Source organism: Epinephelus fuscoguttatus, linkage group LG18, assembly GCF_011397635.1.
Source record: "Epinephelus fuscoguttatus linkage group LG18, E.fuscoguttatus.final_Chr_v1".
NCBI lineage: Eukaryota > Metazoa > Chordata > Actinopteri > Perciformes > Serranidae > Epinephelus > Epinephelus fuscoguttatus.
In genome coordinates this window covers 29,219,368-29,245,984 of record NC_064769.1, presented here as the reverse complement: position 1 = coordinate 29,245,984, position 26,617 = coordinate 29,219,368, and the positions used below count along the sequence as shown (strand labels likewise).

Genomic DNA, 26,617 nt, shown 5'->3' with positions numbered 1-26,617 from the left:
TTTATTCCAAACGTCTGAAGTTGCCTTAAAGATCAGCTGAATTTCTGTTTGCTGGGGTAAAGCTGACAGATAAAAATGTGTGCAGTACAGGGATGTAAATTCTTACTGGGGTGGGTTCTGCTGTGGCCCTTATTTGTGCGTAAACGGCAGCTGTCTGGTGCTGCAGTGGATGTTTGGGTAGACCTGGACATCAGAGGCTTAGGCTGGGGTGCAGAGGGCTCTGAACCTGTCACTGAAAATAAAAACATTACATGCACTAAATCATGTGTTGTATTTATTAATTTGAATGAGCTTGTTTGACTTTATGATCTATCACACACATTTAGTTGGGTTCTTGTGTGTTACTCTCTTTGGACCAAATCCTGAGTATGTCAAAATGTAATGTCTCACCATTTAGGGCTCATGTATGCATGTTAGTAAACCTGTTTAATTATTCTCATCCTTCACTGAAATACAGACTATACACATGTGCTGGTTGTAAATTTTGGATTATTCAAGACCTTTCAACTTACAGATATCAGGTTGAGGTTTCTGTCTGTGTTCAGAAGATGATCTCTTCCTGGTTGTTCGTCTCGGCATGGCCTCCTCTACCTCATCAACCGTCTGTCTGTCTCTTCTATCCCTGCTGACATTAGGCCATCGCTCCCCAAGCCTAAGCAATGGGGAAAAGACCAACTTAAGTACAAGCTGACATAAAAGCAGATAATGTTAATGTTAGTTTTCTTCAGGTTCAGTCTAAAGACATTCAGGTTAGGTTAACTGTTGACCTTAAACTCCCATTAGGTGTGAATGGTCGTCTGTCTCTATGGCCCTGTTTACACGTGATAGTAGCGTCTTGGGTGATCAGATCACAAGTGGACAGCTCTAAGTACAGGTGTGAATGAACCCAGTGCATCTTGAGATCAGTGCATATCGAGCGACCAGTAGTCCCTCAAGAAAAATGAGGAGACATATTCTAATGCCCAGTGTGAACAGACAGACTAAGAGACTGTTTATACCTGGTATTAACAGGCTACTCAGGGAATTGGATCACATGTGGACATCTCTAAAGCCCCCTTTTCTACTGCTCCATATCATATCATATCCTATTATCTTCACCATCAGCAGGAGACTACAGCTGCAGGAGTGTGAGTGCTGCGCCATAGACAGTTGGTAAGAGTCAGCCTGCACACACATAATGACAGAACTAACTACTAGCATCACACAGCTAACGAAACTTTACGGTTACTAACAGGTTTAATGGCAGAGTCGAACCGTCTCAGTGTCGGTGTGAGTTTGCTGAGATCATTAAACAGCCACTGCTATGCTAGCTCATGCTAACTGGGTACAAGTTTTTTCTAGGATGGCAAAGGCATGACCTGCCCTTACCCTAACCAGTCTCACTCCTCATGTCTAAACCTAACCAACCCACCCAACAAAGGTAACAAGTACTACCCAATCAGAGGAAGAGTAGGGTGGGTCATGCCTTTACCATTCCAGGAAGAAAAAAAGTTGCTACTGGGGCACATGTTGAACTGACCCTTTCCCGGGAGGACCGCAGTCTTTAAGCACTGTGTCTGACCTGTGTAACATTTTGAGGACACATTTGCTGCATTCCCACCTGTACTTAAAGCTGTCATGTCCAACTGTGATTGAATTGCCCAAGACACATGTTAACACCAGGTATAAACAGGGCCTTTGTGGTTGTCTGTCTCCATGTGTCAGCCCTGTAACAGTGTCTTGACCTGTCCAAGGTTTACCCCACCTCCCGCCCATCATCAGCTGGACTTGGCTCCACCCCCTTCTGACCATGAATAAGATTGGCGGTTAGAATAATGGATGGATGAACATTTATATGGGTATAGGCTTCCCTGTTCTGCCCTACTGCTTCACTCTGCGGACAAAAAGCAGTGGCACAGGCATTGTTGTTTAAGGATGGTTGTTGTTACACCTGGAAGAAACCAACCTGATGTGAGGTGTAAAGGTGTTGTGGTGAGTGTGGTTCTCCTGAGCTGAGGGAGCTGCTCTCACAGAGCTCAAAGGCTTCCTATTTCTCAGACAGCTTTCTAAGCTCTCCCTCAGTCTGGTCACCTCGGCCTGCAGCGTCTGGATTGCATCACTAAAAAACACACACAGAAGATGTTTAAAATCACATGAAACAATCCAGGTGGAGGTCATGTTTGCATTCAGTACATATATTTTGGTTTTTCAACACCACACGTATCCAAGGTCAAACAGTAGTAAACTTCAGTAAATGTAACCATTGCAGTGCTGCACTGTGAAAATATTCAAGGTGCCATTAAATATCTGTGCAGGTGTCAGTCCAAACGTACACACTCTTTGAAAAGAGTCATGCAACACCACACCATGCAGGAAACATTACAGAGTACCTCCTAATATGCAACCACATTCAATAGCAGCCGATTCTGTAATAAAATACATGATAGAAACATTAAAGACGGTTTAACATTTAATGAGAGCTGTAATTTGATGTTGCTGAATAAACTTACAGGAGTTAACTAATCAATTTTCTGTCTGAAAATATTTTTTTCATTCCATCCAGGAGTCTCTACAGGGAGACATAAACCTGGCCATGTTTGCACAGCTATCGCTATGGCAGCTGCTGCCACACACACTCACTCGCGATTCGCTGAATGACTAGAGCTCAGAGCTTTGGGAGAATCGCCATGGTGATACCGTGCAGGGGAGGAGCTTGGGCTGGAGCTGTGGAGGGTGTACTGGTCGTTCCGTCCCTCCTCAGACACAGTGTGAGCTACAGAGACAGAGGAGGACACAATGAAAGAAACACTAATGACTATGAGTAATGACATAGTAAGAGAATCACAGGAGAACATTATTAACAATGTCAGGTGACAGACAAAAGTTGGACACTCACAGCTGTCACTCTCCAGCCCAAACTCACTGGTCCCACTGTCAGCGGCAGTTTTTTCTGTCTGCCTGGCCCAGCGCTGTGGAGAGCAGGAGAAGGTGCGTCTCCTCTGCCCCTGTCTGGTTCTCTTTGGCTGGTCGTGGCTTAGCCGTGGGCCCCTTCTGGGCTCCATAGCCGTGCGACGCTGTGATGGTGAGGAAGCAGGAGATGGTTCTGAGACTGCGCCTGTCTGAGGATTCCCTGGGTTCCCCTTGTGAGGCACTGAAACACTGTTGGAGGATGGATGAATATTCAAACATACAAAGATGGAAACAGAAAAGACATAATTAGCACTAGACTGTATAAAATAAATATTGGTAAGCAAAGGACAATCAGGGGCTTTAGAGTTGTAGGGTCAGGCATCAGTATGCTGTGTGTGTGTGTGTTTAACAGGGGTGGGGGATGGCACAGAGGGCAAGTGTTTATGGTGCAGTAAATTAGCGTGGAAGCGCAGAGGCAGTGTTGGACCTCCTCACCTCTCTGAGGCCCTCTGGTGGAGAGGACTGGGAGCTGCTGCAGGAGTCAGACGGCTGCTCTCTGAGCAGACAAACCCACTGTCCGTCTCTGGAGAGATGATCCCATCCTGCTCAACACAGCACACAACAAAGATTAAGTATGGCATATGTTTAAATCTCCGGCTTCAACAGAGGAATGTGAAAACATCTCTCTACTGACAAACTTTGCACAGATACGAGACAGTCAACTGTTACTTCAACCGGGCAGTTTACGATGTAAAACTGACCTGAGAAAGCACTCTGCTGCTCCCAGTTTGGAGTTTAGAGTTCCTCCTGTCCAGTGCAGTGATCTCTCCCAGACTGCTCAGACTGCTGCTGTGGGACTTTCCCACCTCTAACCTCTTTCTGCTACTGGGACGATGAAGAGGGAGTGTGGTGGACGGGCTGGATGCCCTGTGTGAAGGAGGACCGGACCTGTTGGTGTGCTGTTTGCTGGTGTGAGCATGAGGAGAATCCTGATGGTATGATTTGTCTTTGCTGTGAAGAGGAGAACAGAGAATTTAGTGAATTTTGTGTTTGTTTTTCTACAGATTTAATTACATCTGGTTCCTTCTATCAAAATGTATCTGGAACAGCAGTTTTATTTTGAACTGAAGATTACTGCGCTGTCGATTGAGCTCATCTTGTCTGGTGCTATGAAGACTAACCTGTGTGGAAGAATTTTCTGGACTTTCAGGTTTCCAGTTTCTTTGCCATGCCTCTCTTTCTCCTCGTCCCCAGGCCGCATGTCTCTTAAGGCAGCAGAAAGAGCTCCTTCCTTCTGGTTATGGTCTAAAAGTTTGGGAAGTTCCTTGAAGCTTTGGTAGCTAAACAGAAGGAGGAAAGAAACAATCAGGGTGAAATAATGAAAGTCACAGCTGCACGCACAGCTCCTTATTTTCTGTCTCTTCTTCTGAGCAAAAGAATATCCAAAATATCCAAAAGAATATCTCAACATTAACAAAAATCCCTCCACAGTAAAGATACAGATGTGACCTTCTTCACTTTTTCTAAGCAAACTGAAGGAAAAAGAAAATCACTCACTGATCCATTAGTGCAGCAAAGTCTTGCTCAACATGGCTGCGTTTGTCACTCAGAGGTTTGAGGTAGAGAGAATTCAAAGTTTCCTCCTCTTCATCACTCTCTTCACTGGCTGAGCTCACCTCCACTGCCGCAGCCTCTCCTGGATCAACCAACAAAGGCACAGGTGGGCTCTAGAAGGAGATGAAGTTAGATCATTATATAAAATCGGATGTGGCTGCAATTACATCCTGTCATTTCATAGCAGGAGTGTGTTTTCCATTAACCAACAAAGGTCACATTACATGAAAGCCAATGGGCTGACAGCTATAAAGCTACTTTTAGTAGTTTAATTAGCCCTTTGAGAAATAGTCAATGTTGAAATCATTATGTAGAGCAAACTGTTTGTGGCATAACACCATTATCTTTCAGGGAAATAATTTGTACTGGCTAAAATTAAAATGAGATGATGACCATATGGACAAAGATCCAATATTATATAATTTTAAATCAGCACCAACACCAGCTTTAGGGCTAAAACGTACAATTATTTTGGTTATTAATTCATTTGTTAATTATTTTTTTTTATTTATCATATTTGGTCAGTTAAATTTAATAAAATAGTAGGAATGTGTGCTGTTAGTCAACTTGTCAATTAAATGTTGCCACCCTTGCTAGTCGGCACCAAAAATACTAGTCGGTACCACTTACTTAATTTTTTTTTTAATTGTTTCATTAATAAACATTTAAATTACATAATAAGATTATTTGCAAAATGTCATATTCTCCTCCTCAAATGTTACTCTATAAAGAAATTAATGTCCAATAAATACTAATGTTGACAGCTCCAGCTTAAGAAAAAAAAATCTGGGGAAAAACAACAACAAAAAATACATTGGCTTGTCTGCCTCATTCCACAAGTAGCACAGTGGAAAGTAGAACAAAGATGACATCTTTTAAAAACAGCACGGTTTTCAGTATTTGCAAGAAAATGGAAATAAGGCTGCATGTGTCAGAGCAGTGCGCAACCACATTCAGCACACTAACAGATTTAATTGTGCCCAATTCTGACTGTTTTTACTACTACTTACTCTACTTATTTCACAATGTTTAAAGTGAGGTTTTTACTTTTTGAGTAGTTGACTAGTCTAAGTTTAAACCTCACTTTAAATGTTGTGAAATAAGTAGCTAAAAACATCACTATAAAATAATGCAAAATATCCACCAAGAATGTGGTGGATATTTTGCATTATTTTATAGTGATGTTTTTGCTTTAAGTGACTTGTTTTTTTTCTCAACCAACAACTCAAAGATATTCAGTTTACAATGATACAAAACAGAGAAAGCAGAGAGTCCTCTTATTTGAGAAGCTGGAACCAGCAACTTTTTGGCATTTGTGCTTGATGAATGATGAAATAATTAATCCATCCATCCAATTAAAAGTCAACACTTAACCTAATGTGCATGTCTTTGGACTGAGAGGAATCCAGAGGACTTGGAGAACAAAGAAAGCAGGTTCGAACCCAGAGCCCTCTTGCTTTGAGGCGACAGTGCTTACGACTACACCACCCTAAATGAGTAATCAATTTATTAATTTTCTGTCGATCTGTGATTGACTTATTGTTTCAGCATTAACCAGCATATTTTACTCTTTATGCACAGGTGCAAAAGTCAAATCATTTGTCTGTACAGTTCAAGACAGAGCTGTTTGATGCTACCTGTGGGCGAGTCAGAGTTTCTCCCCCCTCAGAGGGGACAGATGAAGAGGTGGGGTGAGGAGAAGGAGAGGGAGGAGCCTCGCAGGTGGGCTGCTCTTGTTGCATCTGTTCCACCTGCTCCTTCAGCTCATCCATACGCAGCCCACACTGAAAGATCAGCCCCTCCAGCTCCCTGAAACATACACATACAGGCACAAACATAATGACAACAGCAAAAACAACACATGCACAGAAATTAAAATGTAATCTATTTTCTCAGAGTCTCACCGCTCAGGGTCAAAGTGGCTGATTGCTGCATGTTGGTGCTGCAGGAGTTTGTGCTCATCTCTTGCTAACAGGAAGCCCCTTTCTAAAGAGTCGAGCCCCTCAGACAGCAGCGAGAGATCCTGAAAAAGAGCACGGCTTCATTGGTCTGAATAAAAAATGGCCATTAGACAAAATTCTTCTAAACAATTTTAACTGAATGGTTGTTCTTACCTTTATCAGGTCAACAGGTTTTAGTTTTTTGCTCTTTAGGAGATCCTCAGTCGTCTGCAGCTGAATGAAGAAAAACAAAACCTTTATCTCTTTATCACATCTAGCAAATCTGTAATGATTTCCATCACTGCTGATAGTTTTAATAGGTCTTATACCTGCTGGAGGAACTTGCCAGCCTGGTTGTAGAGGATCTTGACCAGTTTCTGTCCCACCTGAGGGTCTGGGCTTCTTGTGGAACAGGCAGGTGAACTTCCTGTTTATTTGACAGACAGGTGCAGAGGGAAGAAGAGTTATACTATGCATGTTTACAGAATAATGCAACTTTAGCAGCAGCTGAATGACAGATAAAAGCCAGCTGATTTGTTTGCATGTGCACCTTGATGTTCAGTGATAAATCAGGAGAGCAGTGTGACTCAGATGGCAACGTGGAAATCAAAATCACTTGATTTATATGACATACGTATGATGAATGAACTAATGAATTTGACGGCAAAGTGGTGACTATAGAACAGGATGAATGTACCCTGATGAGTGCTGTGTCCGTTTGGATGAGGAGAGGCCAAGTTGATCTCTGCTCTCTGAGCCTGAGGAAAATTCAGCATCATGAGCTTTGAGGTGTCCTGGTTCAGTCCTGACTGCACCAAGTGGCCAGGCTTTGGAGGGTCAGAGTACAAGTTCACCTGGTGGAGATATGAAACATTTACAGAGGTCTGGAGGTACTGGTACAACTTTTTCCTTTCCACAAGAACAGTGATATCAGTGACTATGTTTACCTGCACACTAATATTCCACTACTATTCTGAATATGACAATATTCAGAATTTGATATGGGTCATGTAGACAGTATATTTCATTAGGATATTCTGAGTTATGCCTTATTTCAAATGTAGTATTTTCTGATGAAGACCAGGACATGCTGGTATTATTTGGGTTTTAGGAGCATTCCGAAAATGCGTCTCACTTGGGGTTTTTAATGCAGTTTATGACACATGGCCTTTTGCCTGTTTCAGTCAGCTCTGTGTGTTGTCATGGATACATTATACACAAACCAGCAGTTTGCAAGGCTGGGATAGAGATGCCCAAAAGAAAAGGCCACATTTGTGGTTTGAAGGAGAAACATCCCTACTTTTAAACATTACAAAAGACTTGGTTATCAAAAGCTTTGTGGACATGCGCAGACATCATAACTACGACGTTTTCAACAAGATGTGGCTGATGAAGGCAAAGAAGCAAGACGGCACAAGCGGCTTCAGTTGTTCCACTTCTCTGTATTTTGACATGATAAATGACATGTTAAGGCACGTTAATCGGAGTATGCATGGCTGCATGTAAACAAGGTTATTAGGGGAATATTAATTTTTCATTAGCTATGTGAACAGCTTAGCAGGAATGTTCTTTTTTGACATGATGGCAATGACTTCATCTGCTGTCACAATTCAAGACTTTAACACTTTTGGATCATTGATCAATTCTAGACTAAGCCAGGTGAAAGAACAGCCTGAGCAACAGTACATTTGGTACTGTTGACGAAAACAGTTTCTATAACATGTTGGGAAGTTTCTCACTCTAAAAATGTCCGCAGAAAAACAAATGTAATCATATCGCTTGGAAAGCACAGAGACAATCCAACTCAATTGGATTTGCTAAACATACAGTTAACCTACATTCCCATCTAGTGAAATTAAGTCACATGTTTTCACTTTCTGACTGAAGAGGCAAATTGTGAACCCACAACAACGAACAGGTCATTTCAGAGCAGAAAACTGGCTGAATTTGAACTGAAGTGTGTGATATAACTAAGGGTTAACACACACACTGGCTGTTCACCCCTCCCCTCCTGTTAACACACAAACAGAACTGAATGACGATAAAAATGAATGGACGCCCCTCCCCTCTATGCAATAAATTATAATGACCTTAAACTGACCTCAACCGTCCCATTAAAACACATGTGCACACACAGTGGGAGAAGCACATAGAAAAGCTCATGAGCTGCTTTTATTTTCTGTTAAGAGTCAAGACACTTAAAAAAAATGGGTCAGAAGGATGGACTGAAATAAAATGAGATCATTAATCAGACAAGAACCCACCATGTCTCTGATAAAATGGATGCACGCTGAGCCACAAGAGGAAACTGAAGGATTAGAGATAAAATCTACAAGAATCTATTTCTGATAAAAGAGAATACAATATTATGTGAAGTGTTTAAGTTATTAATTTAAAACAAAACGAGTTTTGTATAAAATACCATTACTTGAGCTTGTAATAAGAAGATTATGGCATCCCTTGATTCAAGTCTAAGAAGATGCATTACCTGCTGTTTGAACTAATCATTCAGGGTTCACACAACATTAAAACTCTGCGTTTGAAAAATAATCTGACAAATCATTTCAGCGTAAAGATACTCCTCCCACCCTGTCTGTGTGATGTTGTACAAGCAGAGGGAGGATGAGGCAGATGGTGCTTCAGTGCTGTGGTGAAGGAGATGGAGGAGAGGCGGAGAACCCAGTAAGCTGATTTTAATTGGTGCTGATTGTGGAGCGCTGCTGCTCCTACAGAAACGGGCCAATAATTTTTGAAAGTAGCTACTTCACTAAACTTGAACACTCCTCTTGTCCCTCTTTTGTAAGATTTCTAATCACTGGTTCTGACATACTGGTCTGCCTGTGATGTGCTGACAATTTCTGTCCCTGGGCTGCTCGTACTCTCTAGGTCTGTCCTGTAGAAATAAAGATGAGGAGTAAACATACACAACAAACTGATGCATATTTGTTATAATAATAATTAAATAGCATAAATAATGATAAAAATATAAATCTGAAATAAACAAATTAGCATATCTGGCTTTACTGTATAAACCTCCCTTTTTGAATTTGCTTTCATCAGATTTTTCTTTGCACTTTTAACTGCATATTCTTTTACCAGATCAGCTCATCTAGACTCTTTTGCTATTGCCGAGCTATATATACAAATATAAAATTATCATTATTAATATTTATATCTTGATGCTAGAATTCCCTTCAAAAGGACAGTTTGGATGTTTTGAAATTGGGTTGTGTGAGGTTCTCACCCATAGTCAGTGTATTACACACAGTAGATGTTGGTCAGGACGCCCCCAGTTTGAAGAAGCAGACAGAGTACCAACACAGAAACTAAGCAGTGTACTGCTGTGGATTTGGGCAGCAGCAAAATGTATTTTAGCCACCTACAAAAATAAATAACAGTTCAAGTGTAACCGAGATTGAGAATATTTTCACTGCTTTACCTTGCCGTAGACAGCCCTTTCTGACGGGGAAGCCATTAATGGCTTCAGTTCCCCATTTATGCTCTTATGAAAGCAGGACTCCTTTGATAAAAGAAATGGGAGCTGCTGGTGTACTGCTTCCTCAATGGGTAGTTTGTTGTGTTATTGTGTGACTTTGCTGAATCCAAACTATCTCTTTAAAACACTCAATGGTGTCTGGTGGCACCATTTAACGGCTTCAACTCCTCATTGGAAATTGCTGTCTGTTGGCAAGGTAAAGCAGTGAAAATATTCTAAATACAATGTACACTCAAACTGATTTTGATTTTTTTAGGTGGCTAAGATACATTTGGTTGCTGACCCCTTTGCAGCAGTACACTGTTTAGCTTCCAAGTCGTACTCCTGTCTGCTTCTCCAAACTGGAGGCATGCCAACTGTTATGTACTGTATGTAGAACACAGAAATCCACTTCAGAAGATCTGAACTATCCCTCTAGTAAGACAATCATCTTTGCCCTTTTATCCCTGTACTTGGTGAAGGCATCTTGACAGCACACATAAAAGGCACAGAATATTGTTGGGTCATATTACATGGCCACAAAAATACCAAAGCAACAAGTAAATGGTATTATGTTTGGGGTATCTGAAAGCCCCGAAGTAAAGCAATGCAATGATAGTCTATCTGTTCAATCAATGGATAAATTATGACCTACAGACTTACAAGGGCAGATGAACAACCAATGCTACTGATTCTAAAATAGTACTGACCACATGCAGAGAAAACACACACAAAGGGATAACTGTCATTGGCTGAAAGAGTTTTGTCACAAGACTTTCTGACAGTCCCCACTTCATGTGGACTGTGGCCTTGGTTTATTTTAGAGAAGCCCTTTGCTGGTTTCCAGTGTCCTGGATTCTCTGTACCACCCTGACTTTTATTCTGGTCTTGATTTGACTTGTGTGTGCAGTGTACGAGTATATGCTAACATCCTGAGTGTCATTTGTTCTCAGATATTACTGTACAGACTATAGAAGAGACCTCTCCACACAGTATCTGAAGCTGTTGTGTCTTTTTTTGGCAGCTTTTGTTTGCACATAAAACAGTTGCTATGTACGATGCCTCTCACAAAAATGTCAGAGATAAAATGGGTAGTTTAATCTTACATTGTCAAAAACATAGGGGGAGGTTGAAACTGATATTAATAGTGCTTTCACTGCTGCTCCTTTTTTAAAAGAAAGCCACAGCATTGCAGAAATGAATCAAATATCTGAGAAAAATAAGCCTTCCATCACCTGGAAACTTTCTCATAACTTAGAGGTGTTGTAGTGATTTAGAATTAAGACCAAAAATAAATCTTTATGGCACCGATATGTACTGTTTTTGGAATCCCCGCACCACTGCACACCATTAACAGTGATAAATTATAGCCGGATTTCTAGATTAACTACCTTGGCTTCCAGACGCAGGCGATCAATGGTGTTCTTTGCCTCGGCGTACTCAGTCAGCAGCCTGTAGTAGTTCTCCTGCAGCCAGAGGAGACGAAGAGGAAATGAGAAAGCGAGAGGAAGGGCGGGGAGGAAAATAGAGAGTGCAAAAGAAGCACGCGAGGTGAGAAAAAAGGGAGGAATGGAAAAAAAGGAAGAGTTGGAGCGAGAGTTGGGCAAAAGAGTGGAGACAAGCAATGAGTGCAGAGAGAATGGACTGTTCTGGTGTAATTTGTAAGTCTGTCACAGATAAATAGAGCAGATCAAAAATATTTGTACACCCTGGGGCTGTTTTTCATCATTTGCGTTCCAGTGAAGTAAAATTTTAATGCTACAGCTTGAAATAATATTTCCGACAACAGTGAGCTTTCAGCTTTGTGTCAGCAGTTTGGGGTTAACCCTTTCCTATTTCAACATAGCTTTGTGCGGAGGGACATCCCTGTGCACAAAGAGAGGTTCAAGAGAAATGTTTCTCCTGATTTGGTGCAAAAAAACTTGACTGGCCTGAAGAGAGTCCTGATCTCATCCAACACCTATGGGGTGCACTGGGACACAGTCTGAGCTAGACCTGATCAACCAAAATTTGATGCTCTTGAGGTTGAATGGGAGCAAATCCAATTTCTACTTTCTCTATGGCATTCCTACCTTCATCTACATTCATCTTGTCACACTTTCCTCCTTCAACTATTAACAGTAGTACAGCTGCACAAGTGGAATAAACCTCACTTATATATGCAGATTCTGTCCAATCAGATGATCCCTAATGGCAAGGGCTAGGTCTGATTGGTCAGAGTTTGTAGCATGGTTGACGGACACATAAGCGCCTACAGAGAGAATGTAATTTAAGTAGTGTACATGTTGGCAAGCTCTAACACAGTGGTCCACTTTCAGAAAATGCCTTTAGAGATGCTATAATTACACTGGTGTGGTGCAGATAACATAAAGCAGTACATGTATGTACTGACTATCTATTGTCATACTAAGACTAGTGTGACTACAGCATGGGAACAAGTCAAACTTAAATGACATAGGTGGTGCTGAGAGAGAAAAGACCAGTATTGGACTGTAAATTTAAAATGACATTAATAAAAAAAAGTCACCCCAAAAAACACTAATTCATACATTGTTATTACATGGAGAAAAAAAAAAGTTGTCTCAAGGTCAATGATCTGTAGAGAGTTCCTCTTTCAATCAAAGTATCTGTATAAAGATCAGTCACTAGTCCAAGCTTTGTAATTACTTTGGTGCAGCACACTGATTAAACACAAAGCATTAAGACTGTAATACTGCAACATGGGCCAAAATACACAAGGGCGGGATTGTAAACCATCCAAGACTTCATCAGAAAGGATATTACTGTTTCATGTTCCCTCATAAAATGTCTATGAAAACAGGCACCAGAATGAAGAAGCTCTCATCTTCAGTATTCTTTTTGGTACTGTGTAGTAATAGAAGTCACTTTGATATGCTCATAATAAAACAAACTTTGAGGTTTGATTTCACTTTTGTGTGCCTCCCTCAGTGCATGATGTGTAACTGTTTGCCTTAGGCGTTACTACAGCAACAGGGAGGATATAAAGTGGGACAGCTGGCTTACTGCTGCCTCTGGGAAGGAGCTCCCATGACACCTTCAGCTGGTCCTCAGACAGAAGTGGGAGGATACATTTAAAGTCTTAAAAAGTGTTTCTGCTTTATAATAATCAAATAACACGAAACATGTAAGCGGTGCTTTATCAAATAAAGCAACTCTGGGTCTGGCCTGCACTGGACCAAAGACAAAAAAAGACAAGTATTTTGACAAAATAAAATAAATTTTGGGAGCATGAAAAAGCCTGAAAATGCCAGACAACATTAACACTAAGCTGACTAATTTTAACAATGCATTCTACACTTAAAAATAACATGCATCCATGCAAGTATTTTCAGATTCAGGTTCAATCATAGGTTTTAAGATTTGTAACATCAGAAATGTGGATTTTTAGGTCTCTGACAAAGAAAAATTAGAAGATAGATATATGAAGGATAGATAAAAAGATGATGGGTAGGCAGTTGATAGATCGATTAAATGTCAATGTGGCAATTAAGACCTCACAAGTTCCAATTTAAGACTATATAATGACTTTTAAAGCCTAATATTTTTACAGATAATGGAGTGGGACAGAGAGTCTGGTTCCTCTGCTGAATCCCAGCTGTGAAACCTCTGTTCTGTCTCGTCCTCTGTGATCAACTGTACTGTGTTTCAATGCTGACTCACATTTACAGACATTCACATTTTTTTTTCATTCTGTTGTCAGAAGATTAACAACTATAAATTAGGGATCTGGTCTTGGCTTATAGAGACTGCCTGCCACTACAACCAGGTGAACACTAACTCCTGCACTGCTATGGTGTAATGATGACCAAATTACTATCAACTGCATAATTCACTGGAAAGTCTTGAGCTTAATAGCATCACCTGTGTTGTGTGAGCAGCTATTTAGTCACAGAAAGTTGTCTTCTTGTCACAAAGCCTCTACCGGGCTTTCACTGTTTTCCAAATCTCAGCTTTGTTGTCTAATGTCAAACGAAGCTTGTGTTTTAATCTTTCTTTCACACTGAGACCTTTTTCGAAATGCTTAGTTTGGCCAAAGTGTTTTTTTAAAGGTATACCATAAAGGAATGGTCAAACTATGTTGTTAATCCATGTTTTATGGCTTTTGGGAGAAGTTTGCCTTCAGATTTTTAAGCCAGACAGACACGAAGATTTATGAAAAAGATCATGGTTTGAGTTAGAATGAAAAGATTTCTTCCAAAAAGTACTTTCTGGCAGAAAGCCCTGAAGGCTGTCTTATCCTGTGTGCTGTTTTATGTGTGTAAGTGGAGTCAATTTAAAGTAAACCTGACTGCACTTTAGCAGTTTCAGTCATTTACATTATTTATGTGTTGTTTTTATCTTTTATGCAAGAGGTCTAATGTCAAACGACGCTGGTCTTTTGATCTTTATTTAACCTTGAGACCATTTTTGAAATTGTCCAAAGTGTAAATACACCACCACACACTTCTGGTGGGTCATAAGTGATGATTGAGAGATAAATCCTGAATACTATACATTTAACTACAACCAGCTGAGTGTAGATGTACTCTCAGTCTCTACCCGTACCTCTAGTTGTTCGAGCAGTACGGTGGCCTGCTGGCGGCATCTGAACTCCTGAGGCACAGTGGCGTTGACGGCACTGATTGGTGTTTTGTCCGAGTCTGATGAAGCAGGAGATCCATCTGTGGTGTTCAGCAGGACTTCTTTCACAATGTCAGCAGGGGATTTAAACACGAAGGGGGGCTCAGGTGACAGGGACTCCCTGTTTGATGAGCGTCTGCTCTTAGGGGGCTTGTAGCCACCTTTAGGGAAACGGACCCTGGGCTCCACCTTGGAGAAGTCTGGTGTGGGGTAACTCAGAGGCCCTTTTCTGAAAATACAATACATTTCATGGTTTAGTGCTTTTTATGCTAAAAAATACAATCATCATTTTAGAAAACTGACTGGTGGGATTAAAATAAATAGCCATGGGAATGCGTCTCACCTGGATTCATCGACTTCAGCAGCATCACTCCTAGCTCTCAGTGTCCTTGACTCTCTGTCAGGACTTGTGGTCTGATGTTTGAATTTTAAAACGTCTGCCCTGACTGTGCTGAGGGAGCAAGTCCTTGAACATGCAGCTTCAGGAGAGGGCTGCCTCATCTTCCTTGGTGAGGGAGTAGGCTTTTTATGAGGCTTATCAGACTTCTCCGATCCCTTTAAAGGCCCATCACTTACAGCGCTGTAATGACTGGACATGACTTCTTCAGGAAATATGGCTGCTGGTTGAGGAGAAGCCCTGAGCTGTACCTCGGGATAATGATATCTGGACTTGACGCTTACCGGTATGTGGCTCCTGTGTGATGCCGGGGGACTTTCTGTGAGGCTTATCTCTGGCAAGGTTTCAGCGTCAATCCCCGGAGCTGTGGCTATTTCCTCAGGAGTGAAGTGGAGAAGGTGGGGGAAAGTGGGAGCTGTGACAGGTGAGGCAGGTTGGGATATTGGGCAGTGATGCCTGGAGACTCCAGCAGGTTCCATGGCTAAGAGATGAACACTAGAAGACTGAGTAGGGCTGATTTTCTTGATCTCTCCTTTGGAAATGTTGCTCTCAGTCAAGTCATTCGTTGTTTCAAGCTTTCTTGGTGTGCTAGTGTGATTATTTTTCTTTCTCTTCCTGTCACTCATATTCCCTGCTTCCTCTCCATCTTTCTCCTCCTCTGGCATGACCGAGCATTTGTCCCACTCAGAGACACACTCTGTCCCCTGCTCCTCTTTCCTCTGCCTCACCTCCTTATTCACTGTCCATGCTTTGAAGCTCTCCAATAAGTCCTCAACTGCCAAAAACATAGGGAGATGGGAAAAAAAGAGACGACAGGATTCAGCACAGTACAGACATAAATTGTGTCCTACAACAAAGAGGTCTAACTCTTCTAGCTTTTAAGGACCACACCAGCGAGTTTACAAGATTGAAATTCGATGAGCTTTACTGGTATTGCTCAAACATCTGACTATATGAATATTGATGTTTGACCTTCAGACCTGCAGGACTGTGTGTGCAGTGTTTGACACTAAAATGCTGTTTTTAAATTCATCTGATACAGGGGGAAAGTCTCTCTGTGTCCACCTTAGATGTCTAGCACATAAATTTACTAGTGGAATCTATGACATCACATGGTGCAGCATGCAACTTAAAAACCTCCAGCACACATCCACTGAAAATGGACTTTTCAGTGAAGTAGGAAACACCTTGCACCTATCAATAAGCTTTGGACTGGATTGTTCAATGAGGAAGGAGGAGTAGATGTTATTTTAAAATGTTTCAACAAGGTAATTTTTTGTGGAAAAACCACAGAAGACCCAAATCAGAATTCCAGGCAGAATATTAAACCATGTCTGAAGGGAATATTTAAGGGCTAAATACATATATGGCACTTAAGCTGCTCTCGAATATAGGCAATTTGAGATTTCTGCATGTATTTTCCCTACAGTTCCAGGCAGTCATGGGTGCCCATTTATTTCTGCATGGTATGAAAATCCATAGGCAGGCTCTTGAAACATGTTTCTTGAATTGTGCAGTCCGTCATAGTGAACATAACGTCTTTTTTTTTGGTCAAACTATATAACCATAAACCACAAACCATGAACCTCTTCTATCTTTTGTTAACACGTGTTGTATGCGAACATTGATTTTCCTTTGACAAACTGATGCTTTGTTTTCTTTCTCTGCTGTGTTTAATTGGAAATGCAAACTAAAAATACAATTACAATGTAATACATATTTCAACATTAAAAGATTCTGAATAGCAATACCTCATAGTGTAAAACAAAAGAACATTTTGTAGACTGGTCATTGTGATGGGCTACAGCTGAAACAACTGGTCCATGTGGCAGAAAAGTAATCTGCAACTATTTTGGTTTTAGCAATTAATTGTTTACGCAACTGTTCTTTCCTTCCAGCTTCTTAGATGTCAAGATTTGGTGTATTTCTTTGTTGAACTTGACAATAAACTATACATACTATAACATATCTTTAGACTGTGGAGTGGCATCCAGACAATACCAGCAGCCTGATGACATCACATTGGGCTTTAGCACATTTTATAGTCCAAACATGTCATGTAGAAATCATTAGTAGAACGTATGGCTGCCTGGACCTATAAAAGCATATATTCAAAGTAGTAAGACACATTGTGGTCAGCAAAATCGTCAGCTGCAGTGTAGATTGCAATGGGAATGATGAAGACAAAATGGAATTAATATCAGGATGAAAAACACATTTAATCGGAGAATCTCTTAAAAAAAAAAAAAAAAACATCAAGGATAGTACGCTAGTGTTGTCATGATACCAAAATCTTTGTTTCGGTACCGATACCAATATGAATTTCGATACTTTTCGATACTCTTTGGTACTTTTCCTAAGGAAAAGTCCTTTTGGATACAAACAAACCTTTAGAACAATAAATAGTAGGGGTGTAACGGTACCAAAAAATCATGGTTTGGAAAGTACCTCGGTACGGATGTCACGGTTTGGTTGCTCAAATGTTTCACCAAGTTGGTGTTGTCTCGTGTTGTCTCCCTTTGCGAGACATACTTTCTTCACGTGAGCCAGCTGTGAACGTTGATACAGGTGTTGTCATACACACCACTTGTGCAATCTGTGCTCCAATAGGAACAAGAAAGGCATTTGTGTGCATAAATGAGTAAAATAAATTAACTAAATGAATAAATTGAATCAATTTCAAAGTACCGTTTTTTCCCAAATGCTGTATAGTACCGTTTGGAATACTCTAGTACCGCGGTACTATTTTAGTACCGGTATACCGTGCAACACTATAGTACGCAATCTTCTAATTGACTATTTGAGAGTAACAGGAATGATTTATTGAATTCAAGTGTTTTGTTTGTTTGTTTTGGTTTACATATCCTGCCAAGCTACTGCTCTAAACTCCAGTCCAGTAGGTGGCGGTGTTGCAACTAAAAAAGTTGGTTTGCCAACTGCCAATAAAACTCAAAATAAGACGAAGATTAAGAAGGCATAAGTAGTTGCTAGTTAATGAGCTCAAACATGCAAAACAAGTCAGGTGTTCCTTTAAGCATACGCGCACAAGAACTTGAAAATTAAAAGTTTGAAGAAGGCTGAAGGTTGAAGAAATGAAATGATATATACTCAAAGACCCACATGGTGACTGTACATCCTCTCTAGGTGATTCGGCATGGGACAGACGTTGACCCAGGTTGTAACTCAGCTCCTCAGGTGTATCCCTCTCATGTCCACTTGATTCTGCCTCCTCTGTGGTGAGGGGTCCAGGGTACAAGTTAGGATTACAAGATTCCCCTAATTCCACATCCTTCAGTACTTCCGACAGTCCAATGATGCCATTCTCATCCATCTGGCTAACAAAATCATCTTTCTTCTCTGCCTGGTCTTCATCCTCATCCTCCCACGCGTCCTCAGATACTACTGAGCTCGTACGTGAGGTGCGGACTGGGGCAGGGGTCCAGAAAAGAACCCCTGCTGTGGTGTTCTTTCTCATCTCCATTCACCTATCAGCCAATTGGTGCCTCCTTCAGGTCTCAGCTCTGACTTCAGTTACTGTCTCAACCAGGCACAAGAACCTTCTGCATCTTTTCTTGTTGATCTGGCTCTACCGCAAGGTCCACTTTAAAAGCCATGGCTACAGAAGGTCACTGATTGCAGGTCATGTCAGTAGGCTGGTAACAATCCACAGAGGCGCAGCTAAGGAAAAGTGATGGGTGGGTCGTCAGTGATAAGGAAGAGGAAATCTCTTTGGATGCAGCAACTGAAACATAAAATAAAATCAGGTGTTTAGTATCTATAACCTATTACAGCATTAAACTGTCAGACAGAGGTATCCTGCAGAAATCAATTAAAGAAGAAAAAGCTCCTCCAGAAACAAACATCTCATCCATATATCAGATCTTAACTACGTGTCCCACTGCACATTCTGCATCTCTCATAAATATCGTGTGTATCATTCTCAAACTGGAGGAGTTGCTTCTGTGTGACGTCCTAAGGGGGCAATAAATAGGATTAAATGCTATCATGAGGTAAGGCAATCATTTCAAAACTGATAATTAAATAAAAATTAAGCCACAGATGAATTGATCATTAATATAAACATGAGTTACAGCCTTTAAATAAAGAATTACTCCAGGTAACGTGTAAGTACTTTAAAAAGAGTGTCACAAATATCATGCCTCTGAAAAATGTGTGATGAGAGCCAACTCATGTACATTAATGTGGGTTATTTTATCCATTATGCACTTGGAGGTGGCAAAGGAGTCACAGTACATTTTGTCTGACATCTTGTGTGAGGTGCAGCACTTAAGGACTTGTTTCCAGGGTGATATGAACTCTTTGTCAGACTACACAAAAGTAAAGCATTCATTTTATTGGACCTCTAATTAAACCCTGTGTTGTCAGGTTGCACAACTCACCGTTTACAGTTTTTTATCATAGACAGACGCATGTAACAGAGCTTGGATTAGATGGCTGGTTCACAATGTCACATAAAGTCCCCCAAGAATTTGCCTGGAGCTGCAACGTTCACTATGGCAACTCCACAACATGAACACGAGCTGTGCTTTTCAGCATCTGCAATACATCTCTGACAAGTCTAAACATACATGCCAGTGCCTCACCCCAAAAACAGTCTGTTACAGTGCCACAAAAAAGAGCATTTAATTTAGTAATTTATACACAAGTCCTCCAAAAAGCGACACAATCAAATTTTCAAATGTCATCAAAATCATGTATATAAAAAAAGCAACCACATACCAAGTCACAGGCGTTAACAAGCATCATTATCAGAGAAACATGCTGTGAACTTTATGCAAGGTACATTCTGTGCAGCAGCACTCACTGAGAAAATTGGTCATCATGTGTTTTTGCCTCTTTCATTAAGAGCCCAGATTACCACAAGACGATTATTAGCCCGGTGCATCTTACAGCATCTCTTATCTAACACACAAGCCTCACACACACTCATCAGGAGAGTATACATCTTTACCCAGAAATCCAGACACACTCATGTGCAACCACACACAGACACTTGTTTTGATTGTGTTAGGAACAAACACAAGGCTCAGTGTGTATAACTGGCAGACTCACATCATGCCCTCTCAACCCTTTCATACACAAATCAGCACAGCGTCTCCACGCTGGCCACCATGGCAAACTCACCATGCATTTAAAGTAGACCACAAGGAATGAGAGCGCATGGCACAGTGCCGGACAAACAACTCCAGAGGTAGGTTCAGAAAAACAATAACTTCAGAATAGATGGAGAAAGAGCTCACAGTATAATTACAACATTATTTATTCATTTCCTCCTCTAACAAACAGGAATTACGGACCCAAGACGAGGAGTGAAGCTGTGCCAGGAGACAACGATGAAAATATGTGTAGCTGTTTGATTAAAGCTTTTAACCACTGGTGAAACTAAAAGCATGTACTCAAGTACAATTTTAACATATCAGTGCTTTCCTTAACTATCTGGATTCTGTCCTACTATATGCATTTACTCCCAGTTTTAGTGGGAAATATTGTACTTTGAAATTCAAATCAAATTGTTTATTTAAACCAGTATGAATATTACTTGTATAAAAATTAGGCTTCAGATAACATATAAATAATGAATCATTCATTTGCTCTAACTCCGAGATACGCTTATGACGCTTGTTTTACGACACCTGAGGATTACGGCACCCAGCATACTGACATAACACCACTTCATCCTGTTAAAACAATCCTCACAACTTGGATTAATTTGAATGAAAAACCCTTTTGATTCTTTTGATCCGAGGACCTTTACAGACTAAAGGAATAAGAATAACTTGCAGGGTTATCAAGGAATGAACACATAATTTGACATTATGACCATTTCGTATTTAATGTTTACCAGGCCAGTAAATCTGAATAAATTATTCTTTGGTGCTCATGGTTTTAGTAAGCAAACTGAATGATTAAATTATGGGGACTCTAACCAAGCTAACAATATGTAGCATCTCCACACTGACAAAAGTTTAAACATTTATATTTGTATGCATGATGTAAACAGCTAACTAATGTTAGCTTAAGTGGGCAGCCAGAAACCTGGTTTTATACATCCAAAGAACTTCAATAAAAATGAACTGCTTGGCAACCAGACCAGGCGTCTAACTGAGACAGGCCTTTATTTGTCAAAATGTGTAGCCACACTGAGCTAGTAAAAGGGACTGGGCGTTTAACTGGGACTAGGCTTTGAACTGAAAGTTTACAGTATACATCTGTTTATAACTAATAATATACAGCGACAGTCTTTAAAACAAAATATGGGGGCATTTCATATACTTGCATACTTTGCTGATAATACGCCACTAAAAACTTTAACACAAGAATTTTAAGCATTTTAGCATTGTGGTATTTCTACTTCCACTTAACGGAATACTTCACCCCCGAAATTATGTTGGTGTTTTAAAGGGTTAGTTCAGATTCAGCAAAGTCGCACAATAAAACCAGCAAACTAAATGAGTGAGGCAGTGGTAGACCAGCAGCTCTCATGTTCAGCGAGATAAAATTACAGTTTTTGTCAGTGGAGTCTGGCTTTGAAGGGAGCATAGTTTTACTTTACCGTTCAGTTCCCAGTCAGAAAGGGCTGTCTGTTTGGGAAGTACTGAGCATGCGACTAGATGAATAAGACTTGGATTATACTGCATAACTTGAGTGTGAGTGTAGTTTTGCTGTTGCTAAACGCACACCCTTTTACTTCAATTCATCAAGAATTTTCTCCGGTTTTGTGTTCTTTGTTCACTGGAAACACATGAGAAAAACATCTTCACAAATTCAGCGTAACACAGGGTGAGTAACTGACAAACCAATGAAAATTCTGGGGGTCGAAGGAATGGCTCTGAATACTTCTTCTATCCCTGCTTGTAAGCAGCAGCACCAGCGCTGCCACCTTTTACAAAACTATTTCAGTTGTGGGTGGTGCTGTGTTTGTCTCAAAGACGGACCATGTTGGGCATTTACAGTGTGTGCAGCCAACAGTAACCACAGTTAGAGTAAATGCAAGAGAGACACAGACAGAAGCAGACCACTAGTGAAGTCATTTCTAAATTCAAAATTGTTTTAGGTTTTTCATTACTGTTGGTTTTCTGAGCTTCTCTGATAAGAATAAAGCAAAGAAACAACTCACCTGTTGCTCTGCTCATGCTCTCTGTTCATTCCCCGGGAAACTAAGGATTTATCTCAGCTACCAGATGGGGGGAATTAAGCTGCTCTAAAGCCCTTACAGGGGGCTTCAGCGATTGTAAACAGACAATGATCATCAGCATACACGCAGGACACAAGGCTAGCTCAACTCCTCACAGTCAGCATGCAGACAGACAGCAGCAGGGCTGTAATCACCTGACTGTCAGGCGAGCTAAGGATGGACAGGTGGGGTGGAGGTGCCGAATAAAGAGACAGACAGTCAGAGAGAAAGCAGGAGAGAAAAGCAATTACAGAATGAGGGAGGGAAAAGTGCAAGAGAGACAAAAAAGAGGGAGAATTTCCACCAGGCTCTACTGTCATTCAGTCCCACCAAAGCTGATGTCAAGTAACTCAATCCGGCCAACGGGGACACTAAGTGAATTTTCACAGGACAGTGACGGCTGAATTTTGTAGCTGGAGCTGTCCCACAGGCTGGCAGACCTACAGTGAGTTGTATGTGTCCTGTTTAGGACGGCCTAGTGACTAATATATGACAGCTAATCTTCTTAGGAGGCACAGGGAGAGCCAAAGACACAGGATACACTGTGCAGACAGGACTGGTGAGAAGAGACACTGGATAAAACCATGCAATTATTTAGAATTGTGCTGAAATAATTAGTTGATTAATTAATGGATAGAAAAGAATCTATCAACATCAATAATCAGTTTAATTATTTATCTTTTATATCAAGAAAAATTGCCAAATGTTTTCTGGTTCCAGCTCTTTTCTCTGATTTATTAATTTCACTGTATTCAATATATTTGGGCTTTTGGACTGTTTGTCAGACAAATCGAGCAACTGGAGACATCACCATGCTCCAGCATTTTTCACTATTTTTTCAAGATTTTATAAACTAAACAATTATTTTATCAATTTGAAAAAAATGAAAACATAAAACCAAAATGTTAGTTGCAGCCCTAATCTAAAAAAAAAAAACAAAAAAAAAAAAACACTAAAGTTTATTACTAAGAGTATTTCTACTGAGTCTCTCTTCTAGTGGGCAACCTTTTCGATTTGGACATCCACAAACATGTCTGAGACAGTCTTTCACTTCACTGAAAATAACATAAGATTTCACAACTCATTTTCTTAAAATATTCCATAAAACAATTTTATTGAAATTTCCATTCTTATTGCTATTGCAATGTTCTCTTTTGTCAACATCATGCAATACATCAAATACTTTATTCAATGAGTAAAGCTTTTGGCTTTGGCTCTTGTTGACTTTTTCTTTGATGAGAAATTTTCCTGAAATACTAATTTTGAAGAGACTACCAGTTTGTTTATAGACTAAGTTCTTGGACTTTTCTGCTTTGTGTTCAGTCAAAATTTTAACGCTGTTTTTGAGATGTTTGGCATATTTTTTAATGTAGAAAAAAGATTCTTATAATGCTCAAAATGAGGTATTAAAAAAATTGAATTATAATAAACTCAAGTATCATACTGGCAGCAGTACTGAAAAAAAATGTAATGGATACCCACCCTAACTTTTACATACGTACAAGATAAATAAAACAGACAAATAAAACTGATTTAATCATATTCACTCTGGTGAATAAAAAACAGAAGTTATTTTGATTATGGATCAATCTGCCAATTACTTTCCTCAATTAAACGTTAGGTCTATAATATCTCAGAAAATAGAGGAAAATGTCTATCCCAGTTTCTCAAAGTCCAAGGTGGTGTCTTTAAATGTCTTGTTTTATCAGTCGCAAACCCAAAGACATTGAGTTTAATATGATATTAAACAAAGAAATCTCCATACTCATATTTACGGCTCTTAAATTCATACTATTATTGCTGTTTTTGTTGTTGCAATCAAACTTTGCTATTAGTAGTCGGTTATCACTTGTATTATTTTATGTATTGTTCTTTCTCCTTCTATACTTTTAAGTTCTTCAGATAAGTCTTTTGGGCTTTTTGCCTCTTTCTGCACTGTATTTCATCATTCATTTTTCTTGCCTTTCTTGTGTTTTAATTGTGCAGAAAAATAAGTTATAAACTATAACTCTAAACTATATTTGAGAGTGTGGAAACAACCTTTCCATTCATTTGCATGAAAAACAACAATTAATAACAATTATTTGATTATCAAAATAGTTGGCGACTTTCTGTCAATCGACTTAATGACTAGTCGGCTTCTTGTTACAGCTCCACAGACAGCAGTAACTTTTACTGGTGATAAAATATCCATCAGAGGACATATTGTATTGAGAAAATTGGTATAGCCAATTGGAGTGGATATTATTTTCAGAGCTGCTGAGACAAAAAAAAAATCTGTTTCCTGCACAGACCATGGGAAAACATTACTCTTCTTGTAATCAAATTTTTATTTAGTTTCTTTGCAGAGTATTCATAATAAATCATACATACATAGCTGCATCTCATCCATATGTGTCCATGTGTTTTACAAATTCTGCAGGTATTGAAACTCCAGAGGGAAAATTAACCTATTGTCTAATAGGTTGTCTAACCCTTCCCTCTGTGATGTCGGAGTTAAATAATATAAAGAGTTACAACAAAACATAAAGAAATAAGTAAGGTGAGAAAATGAATAAATACAGACCATCTCACTCAAATAATAATAGCAACAGGACTTAAACTAATAAATGTACCACTACAAATACTGTATACACACGTGCCTACACATATTCATATAAAGCACAAAGAGATACATCAATACATGTACTCACATATCACCCCTCCCGCAAATGAAAAACAAATAAATAAAAACAGTGTTATAAAAAAAATTGTGGAGCCAATTGAACTGGATTTTTGTACTTTTTTAGAGTCCAAAAAAATCAGTTTCCTGCTCAGACCATGTGAGAACATGCTCTCATGCACTAAAAGCCATGTGATCAAACAACAGTCGCCTTCTGATCCACAGCTGCAGACAAGCAGGACTATTACAGCAATAATATGCTTTCATTAAACCAATGTTTTACCCATGTAGGCTGTATCAAACACACAGTATGCCCCATGCTTTGCAGCAACAAGAGGCAAGAAAAAACTCAAGACAGACTTGCTCAGCAACTCCTAACCAAGTCGAACCAGTCAGGCTGGTGGACAGAGTTAAACAATATTTCTGTGTTTCTGAGGACAATGCACACAGAGAAATCAAATGTATGCTACTATGGAGAAAGAGTAACTTCCATAACAACCGTATCAACAGTTCTGCATTGCAAACTTACCTCATATTATCATGGGTGCATGTATTTCGTCGATTCGGGGGGAAAGATTTGCAAAACACTGCAGCGATTTCTCCTGCAGGCTTCACAGCAGCAGCAGCAGCAGCGGGGGTCGGTTGCCTTGAAAACCGCAAAACTTCAAGACAGGACCCACCCCCGTGTCACCATGGCACACACACCACAACAAACCACCTCCGACAGTTAACAGGTCACTGAGGTTTCCCCAAACACTTTCAAGCCTTTGTTAACTGCTGAACTTACCGACTAACGGAGTAACGTCGCAGAGGACGGTTGGTAACTGTAACGTGAAGCTAGCTAACAGTCAGTGCCAGTTTCAAAAGTTGCTCATCGTGCCCATCACTTACTCTGGACTTAGACACCAAAACAAACGCAAACCTCCTACATTTAGACGTCTTACAGCTACGTAGTACTGATACCTTACTTCCGGAGGAGTCACATTAGTAAATTTCTGCCAAGAAAACCGAAGTTTTAATATTTATAAGGCTAATTACGTCTTGTAGCGTGTGGCACTGATTTAAACAGCCGAGTAGTCAACCGAAGCAAAACACACCGGGCAAATATTAGTCCTGGGTTTCGTATTTCAGGCATTTTTTTTCCCTCTAAAAGACCATGTACAAATCTCGCTTCTATTACAACAGCAGTCTCTACCCTACTGTTAACCATTTTTAACTTTAGTGTGAATATAATCATATTATCTGTGGAATTGTTATGGGTATTGTTACCTGAAAGGCAAATCTCAGGGCAAATTACCCCTGGACCAACTGAAGCCAAATACTGAGTCTTGATTGGTTGTGAGTCTACACAGGGGCGGGACTTAGCACTGGAGGAGTGCAGTTCAAAGATATGGCCACAAAATGGCGCTATTTCTTAACTTTTCTTTATCATCCAGTGTGAATGAACCAGTGCTGTAGAATATAACATTATCTATTATCTATTCAAGGTTCAACACATATTTTCATTAATATAGGCCTACATACACATAAAAAACCCCCCCAAAAAATTAAAAATATCTGTAGAAAGCTAAAATTAAATAATGTTAAAGGATTTTTAAAATACATTGAGCAGGGCAATTATAGGTCTTAGGTCAAAGTTTAAATATTTTTTAAGCTTTTTTATTCTGGCTTTTATCAATGACTCTAAAACATATCTTTCAAACCATTCTTGAAAAAGCTAACAATATTTTTTCTTCAACTCAGCTGACTTTCCCCCAGGCCAACCCTTTACATTATGAAACAGCCCAAAAAACAAAAAAACAAA

The 26,617-nt window shown here is 39.9% G+C and overlaps 1 protein-coding gene across 3 annotated transcripts in view; it reads right to left on the bottom strand.

The window, feature by feature from the left end:
• akna (AT-hook transcription factor) overlaps nt 1-25,881 on the bottom strand; it is a 38,831-nt gene extending 12,950 nt beyond the window's left edge. For 2 of the 3 annotated variants that reach the window (XM_049603818.1, XM_049603820.1), the window contains exons 1-19: nt 25,343-25,881; nt 18,077-18,698; nt 14,903-15,731; nt 14,485-14,788; nt 11,310-11,384; nt 7,141-7,297; nt 6,773-6,870; nt 6,618-6,677; nt 6,408-6,526; nt 6,141-6,312; nt 4,447-4,616; nt 4,071-4,229; nt 3,651-3,900; nt 3,385-3,491; nt 2,876-3,138; nt 2,620-2,752; nt 1,946-2,098; nt 513-652; nt 107-232 (exon numbers count right to left, since the gene is read on the bottom strand). In XM_049603818.1, coding sequence (XP_049459775.1) covers nt 107-232; nt 513-652; nt 1,946-2,098; nt 2,620-2,752; nt 2,876-3,138; nt 3,385-3,491; nt 3,651-3,900; nt 4,071-4,229; nt 4,447-4,616; nt 6,141-6,312; nt 6,408-6,526; nt 6,618-6,677; nt 6,773-6,870; nt 7,141-7,297; nt 11,310-11,384; nt 14,485-14,788; nt 14,903-15,731; nt 18,077-18,437 — 3,676 coding nt within the window. In that variant the 5' untranslated portion in view covers nt 18,438-18,698; nt 25,343-25,881. The remainder of the gene's footprint in view (nt 1-106; nt 233-512; nt 653-1,945; nt 2,099-2,619; nt 2,753-2,875; nt 3,139-3,384; nt 3,492-3,650; nt 3,901-4,070; nt 4,230-4,446; nt 4,617-6,140; nt 6,313-6,407; nt 6,527-6,617; nt 6,678-6,772; nt 6,871-7,140; nt 7,298-11,309; nt 11,385-14,484; nt 14,789-14,902; nt 15,732-18,076; nt 18,699-25,342) is intronic. The other variant, XM_049603819.1, reaches the window with a different exon arrangement.
• Nucleotides 25,882-26,617: the final 736 nt, after the last annotated feature.